At 35.0% G+C, this 16,112-nt stretch overlaps 1 protein-coding gene and 1 pseudogene across 20 annotated transcripts in view; one reads left to right on the forward strand and one right to left on the reverse strand.

Annotated features, from left to right (window-relative positions):
* SLC4A7 (solute carrier family 4 member 7) overlaps positions 1–16,112 on the forward strand; it is a 100,838-nt gene that overhangs the window by 25,421 nt on the left and 59,305 nt on the right. For 14 of the 20 annotated variants that reach the window (XM_044755254.2, XM_070492778.1, XM_070492786.1 and 11 more), the window contains exon 2: positions 12,694–12,775. In XM_044755254.2, the coding sequence (XP_044611189.1) occupies positions 12,694–12,775 (82 nt within the window). Of the gene's footprint in view, positions 1–4,114; positions 4,222–12,693; positions 12,776–16,112 lie in introns of those variants that run through there. The other 6 variants (XM_070492775.1, XM_070492777.1, XM_070492784.1 and 3 more) reach the window with 4 other exon arrangements.
* LOC106830965 (dnaJ homolog subfamily C member 9 pseudogene) lies at positions 11,013–12,485 on the reverse strand (annotated as a pseudogene).

Here is a 16,112-nt window from a genome sequence, read left to right on the forward strand (position 1 = left end):
CTTTAAAATGTAGTTTCCATCTATTGATACTGAAAAATCTTTATATTTTTAAGTGGAAAGAAGCAAGTTATGTATACAGCAATGAGTTGTAATGTAGCTACCTTTTTGTAAGAATATACATACTTCTGTTTCCATTGTGAAAGTGGAGAAAAGGTTAAAAATGGGGCAAGGAGACCAAGGGAATAAATGAAACTTTTTTGATTCATGTAAATATATTAAGTGAAATAAGCCAGATGCAGAAAGACAGATACTGTGTGATCTCACTTATATGTGAAATCTAAAATAGTCATACTCACAGAAGCAGAGTAGAGTAGAGTGGTGGTTGCCAGGGGCTGTGGGGAGGGGGAAATGAGGAGGTGATGGTCACAGGGTATAGAGTTTCAGTGATGCAAGATAAATAGGTTCTGTAGCTCTGTTATGCAGCCTAGTGCCTGTAGCTAACAATACTGGATTGTATACTGATGTTTTTGAAATAGAGTAGATCTTAGGTTAAGTGTTCTTACCACACACACACACAAATAAAGGGGGTGGGAGGAAACTTTCAGAGGTGACAGATATGTCTATGGCCTTGATGGTGGTGATGGTTTCATGGGTGTGTATTTATCCCCAAACTCGCTGAGTTGTATATATTAAAAATGTACAGCTTTTTACACGTCAATTGTAACTCAGTACATTGGTTTAAAAAAGTAAGTGTTGCTATTAAATAAAACTGAAAGGAAATCTTTAAAGAACTAGCCAGATTAAAATTCTTGTGCTTTTATGTTGTTAATACCTTATTTTATCAAGAAACTAGTAGACTAAAACTTATTTTAACTTTCTCTTTAATCTGTAAAACTTGATTTTAAAAATTTTATTTGAATATTCGTTTAGTAGTGCCCAGGATAGTGTCACAACAGGTAAACACGTTGGAGAAATGAATCTTTTGTATTTTGATGAAGAATAACATTTTGTTTTGAAATTCGGGAAATTAAAAATTTGTATGCATCTGATTCCTTTTTTTCCCTCTGTGGCCTCTTCACTTTTCTTTCCTCCATTCTGCCTAAATCCAGTTACTCAGGGCCTTTATAATCCAGTGGGGGAGACATGCCGGACCCAGAGGTTAAGCTCTTAAATACTAGTGGTGAGGGCCAAGATTTCCTCCAGGAGGTAAATTTCAAGAGGTCATTGTAGAAACTGGTATTGAACCTGATTGTTTGCAGAGGAGCTTCGTTCTGGGCTCGATGTTTGGAGAAGTTTTTTAAAGTCAGCGAATAACGTATCTTTTCTATTTATTTCTTCAGATTTATGTTCATTTACCAAGTATAAATTATAGAAAGGTTGAAGATTTTAAAAATATGATTAATTATATGCTTTATTATAACTCTTGATGTCCTTGAGGTTTCAGATTCTTAGAGAAGTTTAATGAACTAGAAGCTTTAGTTGTATTTGAAGCCTATCGCGTGTCTTTCACCTGGTATCTGTGGTCTCATATAGAGCAGTGGAAGATTAAAGCAAAGTATTTTTCCTGTTTGACATATTATTTCAGTTTTAAATTTCTTATTTTGTTATTTATCTGGGTCACGTCATCAGTGAATTCTCCAGGATTAGCTGATAGTAAGACTTTACTTTTGGGATATAGTTCTTTCTATAGAAAATATCATTTATTTGCTTTTACAGACTTTGATGGTACCAGGAAGCAAATTTGTCTATCCAAAGAGCACATTTTTAATTTAATTTAGATTACATTTTATGTGAATTTGGTAGACATTCTGTTTTAGTCATTCATGTTCAGTTAGAATTTTATCTTAATCCTCTATAGTTGGAAGCTTTTTTCCTTAAATTTCATTTTACATGGTTGGAGTAGAGGAAAAGCGTGGACTGAGTAAGGCTGGGTTTGAATTGTAAACCTACTGCTTATTAGCTCTGTGACTTTGGAGAAGTGATTTAACCTCTCTGAGCTTTAATAAGAGATAAGAGGATTAAATGAAATATCTGAAGATTAAATGTGCCATATAATAATATATATGATGGTGTTTAGCATAGTTTTGGCACATAATAGGTACTCAGAAAATGTTTTTATTGTCTTCTAGAAAGCCAGAATAACAAAGTAATACTTTTTAATCTTCTCTCTTTCTGTACACATTAAAATATTCATCGAACAAACAACATCATAGAGGAAATAAAAAGAATATAATTCATCCACAACTCTTCAATTCTGTATTTTAAACCTATAGTCTTTTACAGTAGTTCTCAAAGTGCTATCCGTGAACCCTGGCTAGTCCCTGAGATCCTTTCAGGGGGTCTGCAAGGTCAAAACTATTTTCGTAATAATGCTAAGATGTTATTTCCCTTTTTCAAAGTGTAGTGAAATTTGTGCTGATGGTGCAGAAGCAGTGATGGGTGAAACTGCTGGTGCCTTAGCACAAAACAAGGCAGAGGCACCAAACAGCACTAGTAGGCACTCTCAGTTTAAAAAAAAAACAAAAATTTTCACTTAACGTCTTTGATGAAGCAGTAAAAAGTAATAATTATTTTATTAAATTTGAGACTTTGAGTACATGTGACTTTAGTATTCTGAATGACAAAATAGGAAGTATGTATAAAAAGATTTCTGCTAATTACCAAAGTACGGTGCTTGTCTGGAGAAAAAGCATTGATGTGATGGCTTGAATTGTGAGCTCAACTAGTTGCTTTTTTCACAGAACACCATTTTTACTTGAAAGAACAACTGACAGACTAACTATGATGATTCAGACTTGACATTTGACAGATGTTTCCTCAAAGAAATGAAGTGAGCTTGTCACTTCAAGAAAAACAACTATTAGTATTTGTTACCAATGATAGTAAGTCTAACTTTCATGAAAAAATTAGAATTTTGGAAAACTTGTGTCTACTAACCTGACTTCGACAGTTTCTCAACACTCAAACCTAACTAATGAGATTATTTGATGATATTAACAAGTGTGATTTTTTTTTTTATTGTATAATGAAATGTGAAATTTGGAAAAGCTCTAACACCCAGTGAATACAGCTTTTACAGATGGGTGAGAGATCCATTCAAAGTGCATGGTAGACCAATGGATTTCAGTATAACAATGTACAAAACATTCATTTGAAGTAGTTTCGGATTCCTCTTTCCAAATTAACCTTTAAAAATGACTACTTGTTCAGTTTGGTGAAGGATCAAAGAGGAGTATCCACAGTTACCTGAAGAGAGTATTAAAGCACTCTTCCCTTTTCCAACAGAGTATTTGTGTAAACCTGGTTTTTTTCATATAATTCAACCAAATAAGTTATATCAGATTGATTAGGAAGTAGTTATGAGCATCTAGTTGTCTTTTATTGAGTCAGGTGTTAGAGATTTGCAAAACTGTAAAAGCCATTCTTCTCACTAAATTTGTTTTTGGAAATGTTGCTTTTCGTTAAAATGTTACTTATGTTAACATGTAATAGTTTAATTATTTTTTAAATGAATTTAAATATTTTAAAGTTTTCTTAGTTTTACTTCCAATATGATCAGTTCAGATGTTAAACCCTTTGAGTTCTTCAATAATTTTTAAAAAGTGTAAAGAGATCTTGTGTCCAAAAGTTGGAGGAGTGCTGCTCATTTCCTTCTTCTCTTGTAGCTGTTATCGTTATGAATACTTAATTTTTGGTTAAAGTGCTAATTATAAAGCATAATATGATTTATTAATCCTGTTATTAATATAGTTGCAATAAGTTTGTATATAGTAATGACAAAAAAGCAAAATGCTCTTCAGATGAAAACATCTTTGGATCTTTACTGAAATTAAGTAAAAGGGCTAGATTTAACTGATTGTGTTGAAAATTTATTCTCTAAGACACACACACACACACATCCATCCATCCACATATATTCTTAGAGTATGCTCTCTTTTGAACTAATGTTACAGAAAGCTTTCAGTTGAAAACTGATTGCTGCATTCCTCTTCTGGTATTTTCAGTTACAACTAAGTGTGTGTATTACTTTCCAAATCTCTTACGCTGTGACCCTGTATAAGTTGTAGTTATTAGCTTGGAAGATTAGGAAACTTAGAAGACAGTGATTGGCTGTACCGTAAAAGCAACTTAGAAGAGTTCATCTGTGTAAAGCACAGTGACCTAAATCAGATATGTACTCACTGTCCCTGGAATCTTCAGGGGACTTTCTGCGTTACATTAGCAAAAACAAGGCATTTATATATTACTATGGAAAGATTTCGCCTGGAGAAGAAGTTACCTGTATGTACCTAATTATGATCTTGTGTTTTATTTACAAACAGATTTGAATCTTTCATAGTTTAATAGTGAAGCTTGAAGAAATGTCAGGCTTATTAGCACTGGCTTAGAATAGTATCATCCTCTGTGTCCTTGGCTATGGAAGTCATCTGCTGAAAAGAGTAGATCCTTATGTAAAGTTAGCAATGTTTGTAGCATCTTTATTATTCTACAAAATTAGTTTTATGGTTAGTTAATATTACTTTAAAAAATTCTAGTTGGCTAAGATAATGAGGAAAGAAATCACTTTGTCTTAACGGTTAAGTATGTTTTGCAGCCAAACTCAAGTATATGACAACTGTGAAATTACTCTACATGATTAGTAACCCTAATTTATGGGAAGTATTGCTTTTGGACTATAGCCATATGTTTTATATAACGAAGAACTTAATTTGTGATAGAGTCCTCTAATGATGTTTTAATAATGGATTTTGTAAATCTCAGATGTCAAAAAAGAGGATATTAGACTAGGTTCATGAGTATATTGTTAAATAATCTTTTAACACTCTTTTTTCCCTCTAATGTTATGCCTTTTGCATATTAATGTCTCATTTTTGATCATTTGACCACAAAAATACAAACTGTGGATGTTCCTTTTTCAGGCAGGATAAATGACTATGAGCGGAATTAGTAAAATGTGTGTAGTTAGAAAACTTGTTTCAAACAAAACTAGATTTGTTTGATTTTGCTGGGAACTCTTACTTGTGAATTGAACTTTGATTTTATCATGTGTTGATGCTGGGCTTTTTTGTTTATAAACTGATTTATTACATTTCAAAATATTGAGTACCTTTCTATGTTTGAGCTATAATTATGTTCATAAGGAGTCCTTAAGTGGATCCAATATAAATTTTTAGGTGAGTGTCTTGTCCTTTGAAATACTCAACATTCAGCAAGTGTTTATCAGAGAACTTACCAAGTCCAGGCCCTGCTTGATGCTGAGGATGCAGTGGTGAACGCAACAGACGTGATTCCCCTCCTGGAATTTATTGTTCAGGCTAGAAGACAGTTAAGGAAGTAGTTATGTAAATATGTAATTACAAGTTTTAATAAATACTATAAAGAAAATGTTCTGCGTGTTCTCAGCATGTATTACAGTGACCTTGGTCTGTTGTCTAGTGGATAAAGAATCCGTGTAACTGGGAGTCTATAGAGACCTGGCTTTTTTTTTTTAATTGAGTTAATGATAGCTTACAATCTTGTGAAATTTCACTTGTACATTAATTTTTGTCATTCGTGTTGTAGGTGCACCACTTCACCCTTTGTGCCCACCCCCCAGCCCACCTTTCCCCTGGTATCCACTAAACTGTTCTTAGTCCACATTTTTAAATTCCTCATATGAGTGGAGTCATACACAGATTATGCTTCTCTTGCTGGCTTATTTCACTTAACATAATTCCCTATAGAGACCTGGCTTTTAATTTCAGTTCTTTCACCAACTAACGGTGTGATCTTGAGCAAGTCACCTAAGCTCTGTGTGTATGTATGCATATGAGAAAAACGAACAGGGTGTGCATATGAGAAAAACGAACTGGAAATGTAAAAGCTATCCATACCTATGCATCTGTGGGATCTCATTTATTCATTAGGAGTGGAAGAGAGAATTCATTTGCCTCTGGATTTCTTATCATGGGAGCCATATCTTAGCTGTAAATTAACTGATAAGCTGGACATTGGATTATATTACAGTTTTTCATTCACTCATGTATCCCCAGTATCTGAACTAATGCTCGGCATGTAGTATGCACTCGGTAAATATTTGTTGAATGAATGGGTGAGTTCCTTAATTCCTAGTCTTTAAGGAAATGAGACTTCTTTCATGGTTCATTGATTCATGGGGAACAGAGGTATTATCCAGGGAAAGAATAGGCAAATAGACCATATTGCTGACGGATTTCCTGGCTCTCTCTTGTTGGTTTTCAGTAGAAAAAAATACAGCAAAACCCTAAAAATACCCACTAATGCTAACTCTACGCTGACTGAAGATGGGGAATCTTGACAGAACACTTACTGGTCCTTCTTTTGCCGAAAAACATCTACTGGATTTTTGTGTGTGTGTTTTTTCACTTTTGTGCAGAATGCCTGTGCTTTTCTGTACATTTTAATTACTAATAAAATTGAGATAATTTTTTAAAAAGCCTGTTTTGTAAATAGATTTTTATTATCCTAATTTCTATTAATAAGTTTATATATACCTGATAACCCTAAAATAAGTAATTCCTGTATACTTTTTGGTGTGTGTGTACTGAAGTAGAACTTGGAGTGAATGCTTTTCCTCATAGAAATAGTGTAATAAACATTTGTGATTTATAATTGCAGGTAGAATCCTAATGAGGCTTTCCATTTGTCCATGACTTTGGTGCCTTGTAAGGAAGCGTCTGACAATAAAGTGTGTCTCTAACAATCCTCTTGATTATTGGAGGCTATGACTTGCCAGTTTTTATGCCTCCTACCTCTTTGAGTTCTGTTACTCTTACATTCTTTGATTTCTTCACTTTTTTCCTTTGAAACTTTTTTTTAAAACTCAAATTATCTTTAGTTTTAACCATGGTATTTGAAATAAAAATTTCTGAAGCTTTTTGTTCCGATGTCTGAATCTATCCAGTTCCCCGTCTGTCAGGTGACAAAGCATTTTTCCCAAGGCTCTTAAGTTTTTTCTGTGGGAATCACATGATTGCCTGAGTTTAAAATTTACAGTTTTAAATTTGCAGTGATTTTCCATATACCTTTTACGTCTCTTCTGCTTATTTTAGAATAATGAACGGATCGAAAAATGCCAAGTGAGTTCTTTAGAAACTATGAATATCATTCTTTGGTTTTTTCATTTTCTGAAATAGCAGTCATTGATGATTTCTCCCTTTAACTGGATTAGAAAAGATTATTGCCTTATTCTTAATCTTTTTCCCCATAAATTTAAATTTTTCTAATATTTAAGTTCCACTCCTGGTGGTAGGTGGGGATGTGGTTGGGAATTGCAGTTGTTTGGAGAAAACTTGTATTTTGGGGAAACAGCATTGTTATTATTTATATACTTGGATAGATTGCCCTAGGCATCTTGGGGAAAATATTCTGGCCTACAAATCAACTTGTAGAACACTATAGATTTAGTTTCTTATATTAGAGTGAAAGCGTATAGTAGCTTTACAGTATTTTCTTTTTAGTATTGTGGATTGGAATGTACATTTCATTTTCTGAAGAATTAAAACAATGTGAATGAAGTGAGAGCGGTCCCAGGAAGGCCTGCTAAAATGACTAAGGGCATGAAGCAGCCTCTGTTGAAGAGCAGTTTAAATATTTAGGACCTAAGTCTTTAACCTGGTGTTCAAACTTTGATGTGCACCAGAATCATAGAGAGAGGTTAGTAAAAATTTGGATGCTTGGGCTCCACCTTATCCTATTGAATCAGCATCTCTAGCATAGGACAAGGAAAGCTGAATTTTAACACGTTTTCTAGATGTGTCTGAATTTGTAATATACCATAAAATCTCTTAAAGTAATACAGTTTTAGATCTTTATGAAAGTTAGTTGCAACATCTTGGCATTTCATCCTAGATACTATGTTTGCATTTCATATGAATAATTCTACTAGTCAATCATAATATTATTTTAGGATGCATTTTAAATCTTCACATCAGTTTTAATTAGGAAATTAGCAGGGATTTGTTTCTGTACTTGTAAGACTTCTCTAGTTAATCTAGTTTTAAAGCTATATGGTAGATGAGAAAGCCTTTTTATGGAAAAATGAAATAGTTTCCTTACTCAGATTCTGTAAAAAGTGTGGGCATCTTCTGTGGGTTATGCACCTTTCCCTAGTGTCTCATCCTACAGCTCTTTCAGGTGGGATTACGCTCTATTTGTGGATTAGGACCAAGATGGATAGGTGAAGTGGCTTTCAAATGATTGCCTTCTTAAGTCTGCCTCTGTATTCACATGGTTAAAATAAAGCGGTATAAAAAATAATAAGTCCAGATGTCTATCTCTACTACCAGAGGTAACCAGTTTTACTATTTTCTTGTATGTCCTTCCAGGGTTTCAGTATGCAAATTCAAATAATCCTATTCTGGGACTTTCTTACACTTAGAAGAAGTAGCATACTATCTATGTGGTTCTCTACCTTGTGTGTATTTTATTTTATAATAGGTGTTAGATATTTTTCATGCCAGTGTGTAGAGAATGTCCTCGTTTTTTTCGGTGGCTTCGTATTCCATTGGGTGCATAAGCCATTACTCTATTAAGGGACCCTTTGATTGTTTCTAGTCTTTTCCTATTACAAGCTGCAATAAATAACCTTGTACATGTGTCATTTCATATACAGATAATTTGAACTTTCTTTATGATCTTATGTGGATAGTTCTTAAATCTGTTGTCTTTGTGATAGAGTGGTTGTAATAGTTACCTAGATGGAGTGAGTCAATCTGGTATTTATATACTTTGTGTGCCTTTTTATTCTTGTGTACATTTGAGTTTTCCCGGTGCCTTGGCTTTAGTTCATTTTAGGTAGGCTTTGTAAGCACTGGCTTCTGTCATTCACTCATCTGAGGTTAAGAAGGAAAACATTTTGATGTCAGGGGTTGCTCTTTGCTGTTGCTATTTTTAGTTTTCCAGTATGTTCTTGGAGTTAAAAAATAAGGAATTTTTCCAGATGCAAATTTAAAAATAGCTAACATATTAACATTGAAATTTGAATTTATTCTTCTTTTAAATTACTAAAAGTAAAACATGTTTGTTGTAACCAAAAAATTAAGCACTATGTGTCTATCTCTGTGTTCTTCCCTGTTTTTCCAGTCATCAGAGTGAGACAGTGTGAGCTAGCAATTTGATGTTTAGCCTTCCAAATGCTTAATATGTAATATATTTTTTGTATATACTTTAAAAAAGAACACAAATAAAAATGTACTCTATATAGTCTATTAACTTACTCTATATTTATAAATATGACTTCAAGCATTATCCTAAAATGATAGGCTTTGAACTGAAGTATATTTGTTTCCTAAATGTGTTGCCCCCTTGAAACAGCAATGGCTTTGTTCTAAGGGATTTTCAATATAAAGCCAAATGCACCCTGCACACTTTGTTGAATTACTTGTAATATGTTAAGATCGCCAATTTGTGTGGCCTACTTAATATTTGCATTTATAGCAGACTGCCTTTCTGATTCATGTTTCACAGTCGTTGAAAAGCTGGGTGAAGTTTTTAAGAGAAGGGAGAGATGCAGACGTTCCCCCACCTCCATTTTTTAACAATGTTAGTGTTGTCAATTCTTTAGACTTTTAAAATTTTAAGTATTTTATTCTGCAAGTTACACATGAAAACTCTCTCATTGAACCCAAACAGTAACAATAAAATAATATTCTCACTTGGCTTTAAGTTAAATGACTACTTAAGGCTTCACAGATAGTATCTAATGGGAACAAGCCAGGCGGACCATGAGAGGATGTGCTGATGGACATCCTTTTCTTTTAACATGCCACTTTTTTGCATATATTGGAAGTATTTTTCTATGATAGATGTTTAGCGGTCGAAGAGTATGTATATTTTAAATAAATAAATATTGTGAGATTTCCCAATTTAAACTATTTTTGAGTATTAGCTGATTAGTGTTGTCAATACATCTAAACATGCAAGTATATCTGCTTAGAAATAAAAGGGTTTTTTTGTTTAGGGGTGAGAGAGTAAGTGTATTGTTTTGCTTCCTATCTTAGCAGTTGTTCCGGCTAACTGATAGTTTAGAATGGGAGCAGTTAATCCCTTTTAGAATACACAGTATGCTACCCTCTTGGGCTAATGTAACTTTGGCATCTTTCATTTAGGAGACAGCTTGTCTTTTCTACCTGTGCATGCTTAGGGACTAAAAGGCATTAGCTCATTGGAGGAAAGCTAAAGATTTTAGAGTATGACATGCTTAATGCATGGTAGTCATTGATTATTCATTCTTGTACTTTTATATGTGTGTGTTTTTGTTTATTTGTGTCCTACTTTAGCCTTTCCTCATTACTAAGGGCATATGACTACTATGAGGCAGTTTGATTAACCATATATACTATTGTCTGTCTTCTTTCTTAGTCCATCGTATGAAAATGTCTCATGGTCTACACAGCCTTCTTCCCATTCCTTTACATAAGGAGCCTTAGCCAGTCATTTAGCTTCTCTGAGTTTCCTATATTAGATTGAACACCAGTCCTTCAGAGTCATATCTGGGTACCTTTCCAAATCTGTTTGATTCTATATGTTGGATATCTAACCTTCAGAAAGAGATCTGCATTTCCTTAGCATACTGTGTCTGATTCTGAGTTTTGGGTAGCAAATAGAGTTTAGATAGCAGGGAATTTATTGAAAATTTAATCAAATTGCTTTAGTTCTTGGGTTTTAAGACATGAGAGTCTGGACACTGAGAGCTTGGATAGCAGGGGACAATTATATGTGAATCTCTTTTGTATACACTGAAGTGTGATATTTTAGATTAAGAGTTGGAGGAGACTCGAAAGATCATTTTACTCAACCTCTTATTTGATCCTTTCTGAAACAAACTGGTCCTCTGGTTTATGCATGGACATTGAAAGTGGTCAGAAGCTAAGTGCGCTCCTTGTCATTCTGGTTAATGTTCTAAGTGGTAGAGGACATGTGGGGCAATAAGAGCAACCACAGAGAAGACAGGAATGGACGAAAGTTTGTGTTCCTGCAAAAGTCGAAAAATACTATAATCAGATGGATTAAAAAAAACTTCTTTCTAGAAAAATGATATTCAGTGGAGTATTATTAACAATGTTGTAGTTAATGTTAATATAATTATTTTACTGTTGTTCTTTCACCTCCAGTTGTCTCTGTTGCCTACAAAGGTACCAATTAAAGCATGAGGACCTTCAAGGAGAATTAATTAAATTGTTTGTTTTCTTGAAAGTTTTTTTTCCTCTCCTGCTTTGGAAGGCTTGCCCTGAATGCCTGGTTTCAGGCCATCCACTCCTTCATCAAGCCCCAGGCCCTTCCTGCACCTGTCCTGTTCTTTAGCCTCTTCCTGGGCCGTTCTTTTCCTTGCATTCATCTTTAGCTCTGATTCTTTGACAAAAGCATTATAGGACAGGACCTCTCTGGTGTGAATGGCTTGCTGAATGAGATTCCATATTCTGGGTTCCTCTGTCTGCTGCCCACACAGCAGACTCTGTGAGCTGATCCATGTCACCTGTGAGGTTCAGTTAGGCCTGTTTAACATCAGCCACCTCTTCCTCAGGACCTTTGTTTATCTTTTCAAAACCTCGAATGTCCTCCTCCAGTATGTCTCCCTGTCCTGGCCTTGGTTGAATAGTGATCCTTGTCCACTATTCCCTGCTCATTGTACACTGCTTTCTAGTCTTTGTCACTTAAATGGAATAGACTTCCCTGAGGAACTGGAAGTGGTGCGTGGTGTCCTCCTTGTTGTTACCCTTGCCCATCCAGTCTGGGTGCACCTGTTGGGACATCTTGTGGTAGTCATGTTGGACAAGGTTCGAGGCCTTATGCTGCCTAGCAGTGGTAAAGTTTGGCGAGGCCGACTCTTTAATTGCACAGCTCCAGCACACCCGTGCTGGGCAAGGGTCCAGAGTGAGCTACAGTTCAAATTGGAGACTTTGAGGAAAGGAAATTTGCTCATCTGTCTGTATCTGTGGCACAGAATCTTGTGCATAATAAATTCATAGTAGGTAGTTAAGGATGATTATAATATTCCTTTGAAAATTGTTAGAAGTTGAGAAGTTAAAGCTAAAATTTTATTCTTTTAAAAATAGGCTGTGTAATATTTTACAATAAATATGTTCAGTCTTTTTGTTGAGCTGAAGAAGGAAACAAAATTATAAAGGTAGACTTTCACAACTCAAAACTGGAATCTCCTTAGAGGTTAAATTTTGGCCTGGCTTTTACTTTGTGGAGGAATAGTAAGTTCTTCTACCCTTGAGTGGCTCTTGGTTAGTGTATGAGTGACAGCGGCCCTACATGTTAAGTCTATACACTCATTCTTGACAACTTTATGTTTAACCTCAGTCCAGTCCAATATAGCTGAGTTCAATGTTTCCTTTTAATTAGAGGACCTAAGAGCAAAGAACAGAAAGAAAGCATTCTATATTCACATCTAAGGGTTGCCTTCACCCCAGATATTCTTTAATTTCTGATCTGAAGGGCCCTTCTGTTGAAGTGAATATATTTACCTATTACCTAGTAACTTGCATAGAAGACCAATTAAAAATCTTTGTCACCTTCATTCTTATATGAGATTTTTGAATGGTCTTCTGTGGATTAAAAAAAAACCCCAAAAAGCCTGTAAGCATACTTTAAAAAGAATGCGGTCAGCTAGAATAAGAAATCATTTCTTTGAGAAGAAGGCAATCTTGCTATCTCAAATAATGCGCCTGTTAGTAGGTCCTCAGTATATATTGATTTCATGACTGAATGAGAATAATTTATTTTTAGGGTCACGATGAAGAAGCTGTCGTTGATCTTGGCAAAACCAGCTCAACTGTGAACACCAAGTTTGAAAAAGAAGAACTAGAAAGTAAGTTTGTTTAAAATAACGCTTAGGAGGATAAACTACTAATGAATGTTTGTTAGTATCCTTGAAGTTTTACCTACTGTTTGTTGAAACATTTTTTGTTGTTGTGAGGTAGAGCATGCATTTAGAAGAGTGTTCAACTCTTTTCTAAATATAATTTAAAGAATAATAATACAGCCAACACCCATGTAACTACTACCCATACCTGCAAATAGAACATTCCTTAATTATTTACTCTTTGTTGAAAGTTTTGGCATAACATAGATTTCAGGATGCTTTTCAGACTTCACTGATGATTACCGTTACTTAACTTGGAAAATTGAAATGCCGGTTTTAAAATCAGTTAATTCTTTTGTTTTTTTCATTTCTAGCAGGCTGGGTAATTTGTATTATGAGGAAACTAAATTGCCAGACTAATAAGCCACAGTTATTACTAATTGTCATCTAAATGTTCATTTTCTAGGTCTGTAACATCAGCTTTTAAACTGCTGTCATAACCTCAGCATACGATTACAGAGTTATTTGCCCATCTATCTTCCCTAAGCCAGAAGTAGTCCTGGCAAATGGTTTCTTTTTTTTCTTTTTCTTTTGAAATAATTTTAGATTTACATAGAAGTTGCAAAGATAGTAAAGAGTGTTCCTATGTACCCTTCACCCAGCTTTTTCTAACATTAACATTTTATATAACCATCGTAAGTTTATAAAAATGAAAAACTTAACATTGGTATATTACTGTTAACTAAGCTACAGATTTTATTCGGATTTCACCAGTTTTTCCACTGATGTCTTTTTTCTGCCCCAAGATCCAGTTGAACACTTCAGAATCCTGTAGTATATTTAGTTGTCATGTCTCCTTAGTCTCCTCTGTTCTATGACAGTTTCTCAGTCTTTCGTTGTTTTTCGTGACCTTGATATTTTGAAGAGTAGTGGTTAGATGCTTTGTAGAATGTCTCTAAGTTTGAGTTTGGCTAATGTTATAGGAACAGACTGAGATTATGGATATTTGGGGAGCATACCAAACTCTTACATACTCTTACATACTCATACATACTCATACATACTCTTCTCAGTGTATCCTATCTGTGGACATATGATATCAGCATGACTTATTATTGGTGAGGTTAACCTTGAACACTTGATTAAGGTGGTGTTCATGGCAAATGTTTTGATAGACTTGTATTTGGGTCTTTTTGAGAACTACATTCTTAAGTTAAAGTCTTCTCTGAAAGCTGGTACCATATGGGGCTATTATTCTTTTGGTTTTAAAAAGGAGATGAAAAGAGACACACACAAGTATTTTCCGCATTTACTTTCTGAGGTGAAAAAACCTGTGTCTTTTAAAGTTGACTTGAAAAATCTAGGCTTACCAGGGATTCTAGAAAGAACCTCAGTTACCTAGAAGCTTGTGGTTACATTCTGTGAATTACAGGGACTGCGATAGTTAAAATTTTTAGCAATAATTTTATTAATTCAAATATATAATGGTGCATTTAATCTATCACTTACCATTTAATGTCATCCCTCAGATATATGTGACCTAGAATATGAAGAGAGCTGCTTGACAGTGCTCCTCGGCTTCCCTTGGTTACCCCATGGCCCTTAGCTTTGCATGCTTTATACATATCTAAATTGCAGTATCAAGTTTGAGGGAGAAATTAAATTTATCTCAGAGTTTGACTGAGTAGGCCTTTGGAGTAAAGTAAAGTGAAAGAAGAATGAAAGAAAAAATTATAACAGAACACTAAGGGCAATAATAAAAGCAGAAAAAACAGTAAGGCTTGATCTCCCAGTTCTTTGGATTCTACCACATTCTTATTTATCTAGTCTTTCTAAATTGCAGACTCATAGAATTTATTTTTATCTTGGTGCATTGGGATTTGTGTGCCAAAACCCATTAGTACTAATTGGGGTAACAACTTTGTAATTCCCAGTGCACAGTGATGAGAAATTGACTCTTCAATTTCCACTTTTCTTTTGTGTTCAGAAGAAAATAGTTTCGTTAAAATAAAATTGTAAGATCATTGAGTTTTGTTATAGTTTTTCTTTTTACTTATTGAGATATAATTCACAAAACATAAAATTCACTATTTTCAAGTGTATAATTTATTGTTTTTTGGTATATTTACTATGTTGTGCAACCATCACCATTCTCTAATTCCATCACACCGAAAAGAGACCCTGTATAATTGTATAATTTTTTTTTTAAGTTGTGCTTTTCTTTGGTGAGGAAGGTTGGCACTGAGCTAAGATCTGTTGCCAGTCTTCCTCTCTTTCTTTTTCTTTTTTCTCCCCAAAGCCCCAGTACATAATTGTATATCCTAGTTGTAAGTCATTCTAGTTCTTCTGTGTGGGATACCACCACAACATGGCCTGATGAGCATTGTGTAGGTGCAGCCAGGATCCAAACTGTTGAACCTCGAGCCACTGAAGCAGAGCATGTGAACTTAACCACTTGGCCACAGGGCCACCCCCTCCACCCCCTTTTTTTGGGGGATGAGGAAGATTGGCCCTGAGCTAACCTCTGTTGCCAGTCTTCCTCTATTTTGTATGTGGGATGCTGCCGTAGCATGACTTGATGAGCAGTGTAGGTCTGTGCCTGTGAACCCTGGGCTGCTGAGGCAGAGTGTGCAAACCTAACCACTATGCCACCAGGCCGGCCCCTATAATTGGTTTTTAAATTTGGCATTTTCTGGTAAAATTTTTTCAAATAATGGATATTTTATTTCTACAATTTATTTATTTATTTGTTTATTTTTTGAGGAAGGTTAGCCCTGAGAAAAATCTGCTGCCAATTCTCCTCTTTTTGCTGAGGAAGACTGGCCCTGAGCTAACATCCCTGCCCATCTTCCTCTACATTATATGTGGGATGCCTGCCACAGCATGGCTTGCCAAGTGGTGCCATGTCCACACCTGGGATCCCAACTGGTGAACCCCGGGCTGCTGAAGCAGAACATGCGAACTTTTTAACAGCTCTGCCACTGGGCTGGCCCCTAATGTCTACAATTTTTTGTCTGGTACTTATCATGTACTAAGCAGAGTGCAGGGTATTGGGAGATATTTAAACAAATGATTTTAGTTCAGTGTGTTTCCAGAGATCTGGTCCTCTTTTAATTTAAAAGGTAATTGCTTACATTACTGATATTAACGTACAGTCATGTGTCATTTGATGATGTGGATACTTTCTGAGAATGTCACTAGGTATTTTGTCCTTGTGCGGACACCATATGTTGTACTTACACAAACCTAGATGGTATAGCCTACTACACACCTAGGCTTTATGGCACTAATCTTATGGCACCATCATCCCATGTGCCTCTCCTTTGTTGACAGAAACATTGTT

This window comes from Equus asinus, chromosome 21 (genome assembly GCF_041296235.1).
Source record: "Equus asinus isolate D_3611 breed Donkey chromosome 21, EquAss-T2T_v2, whole genome shotgun sequence".
NCBI classification, from domain to species: domain Eukaryota; kingdom Metazoa; phylum Chordata; class Mammalia; order Perissodactyla; family Equidae; genus Equus; species Equus asinus.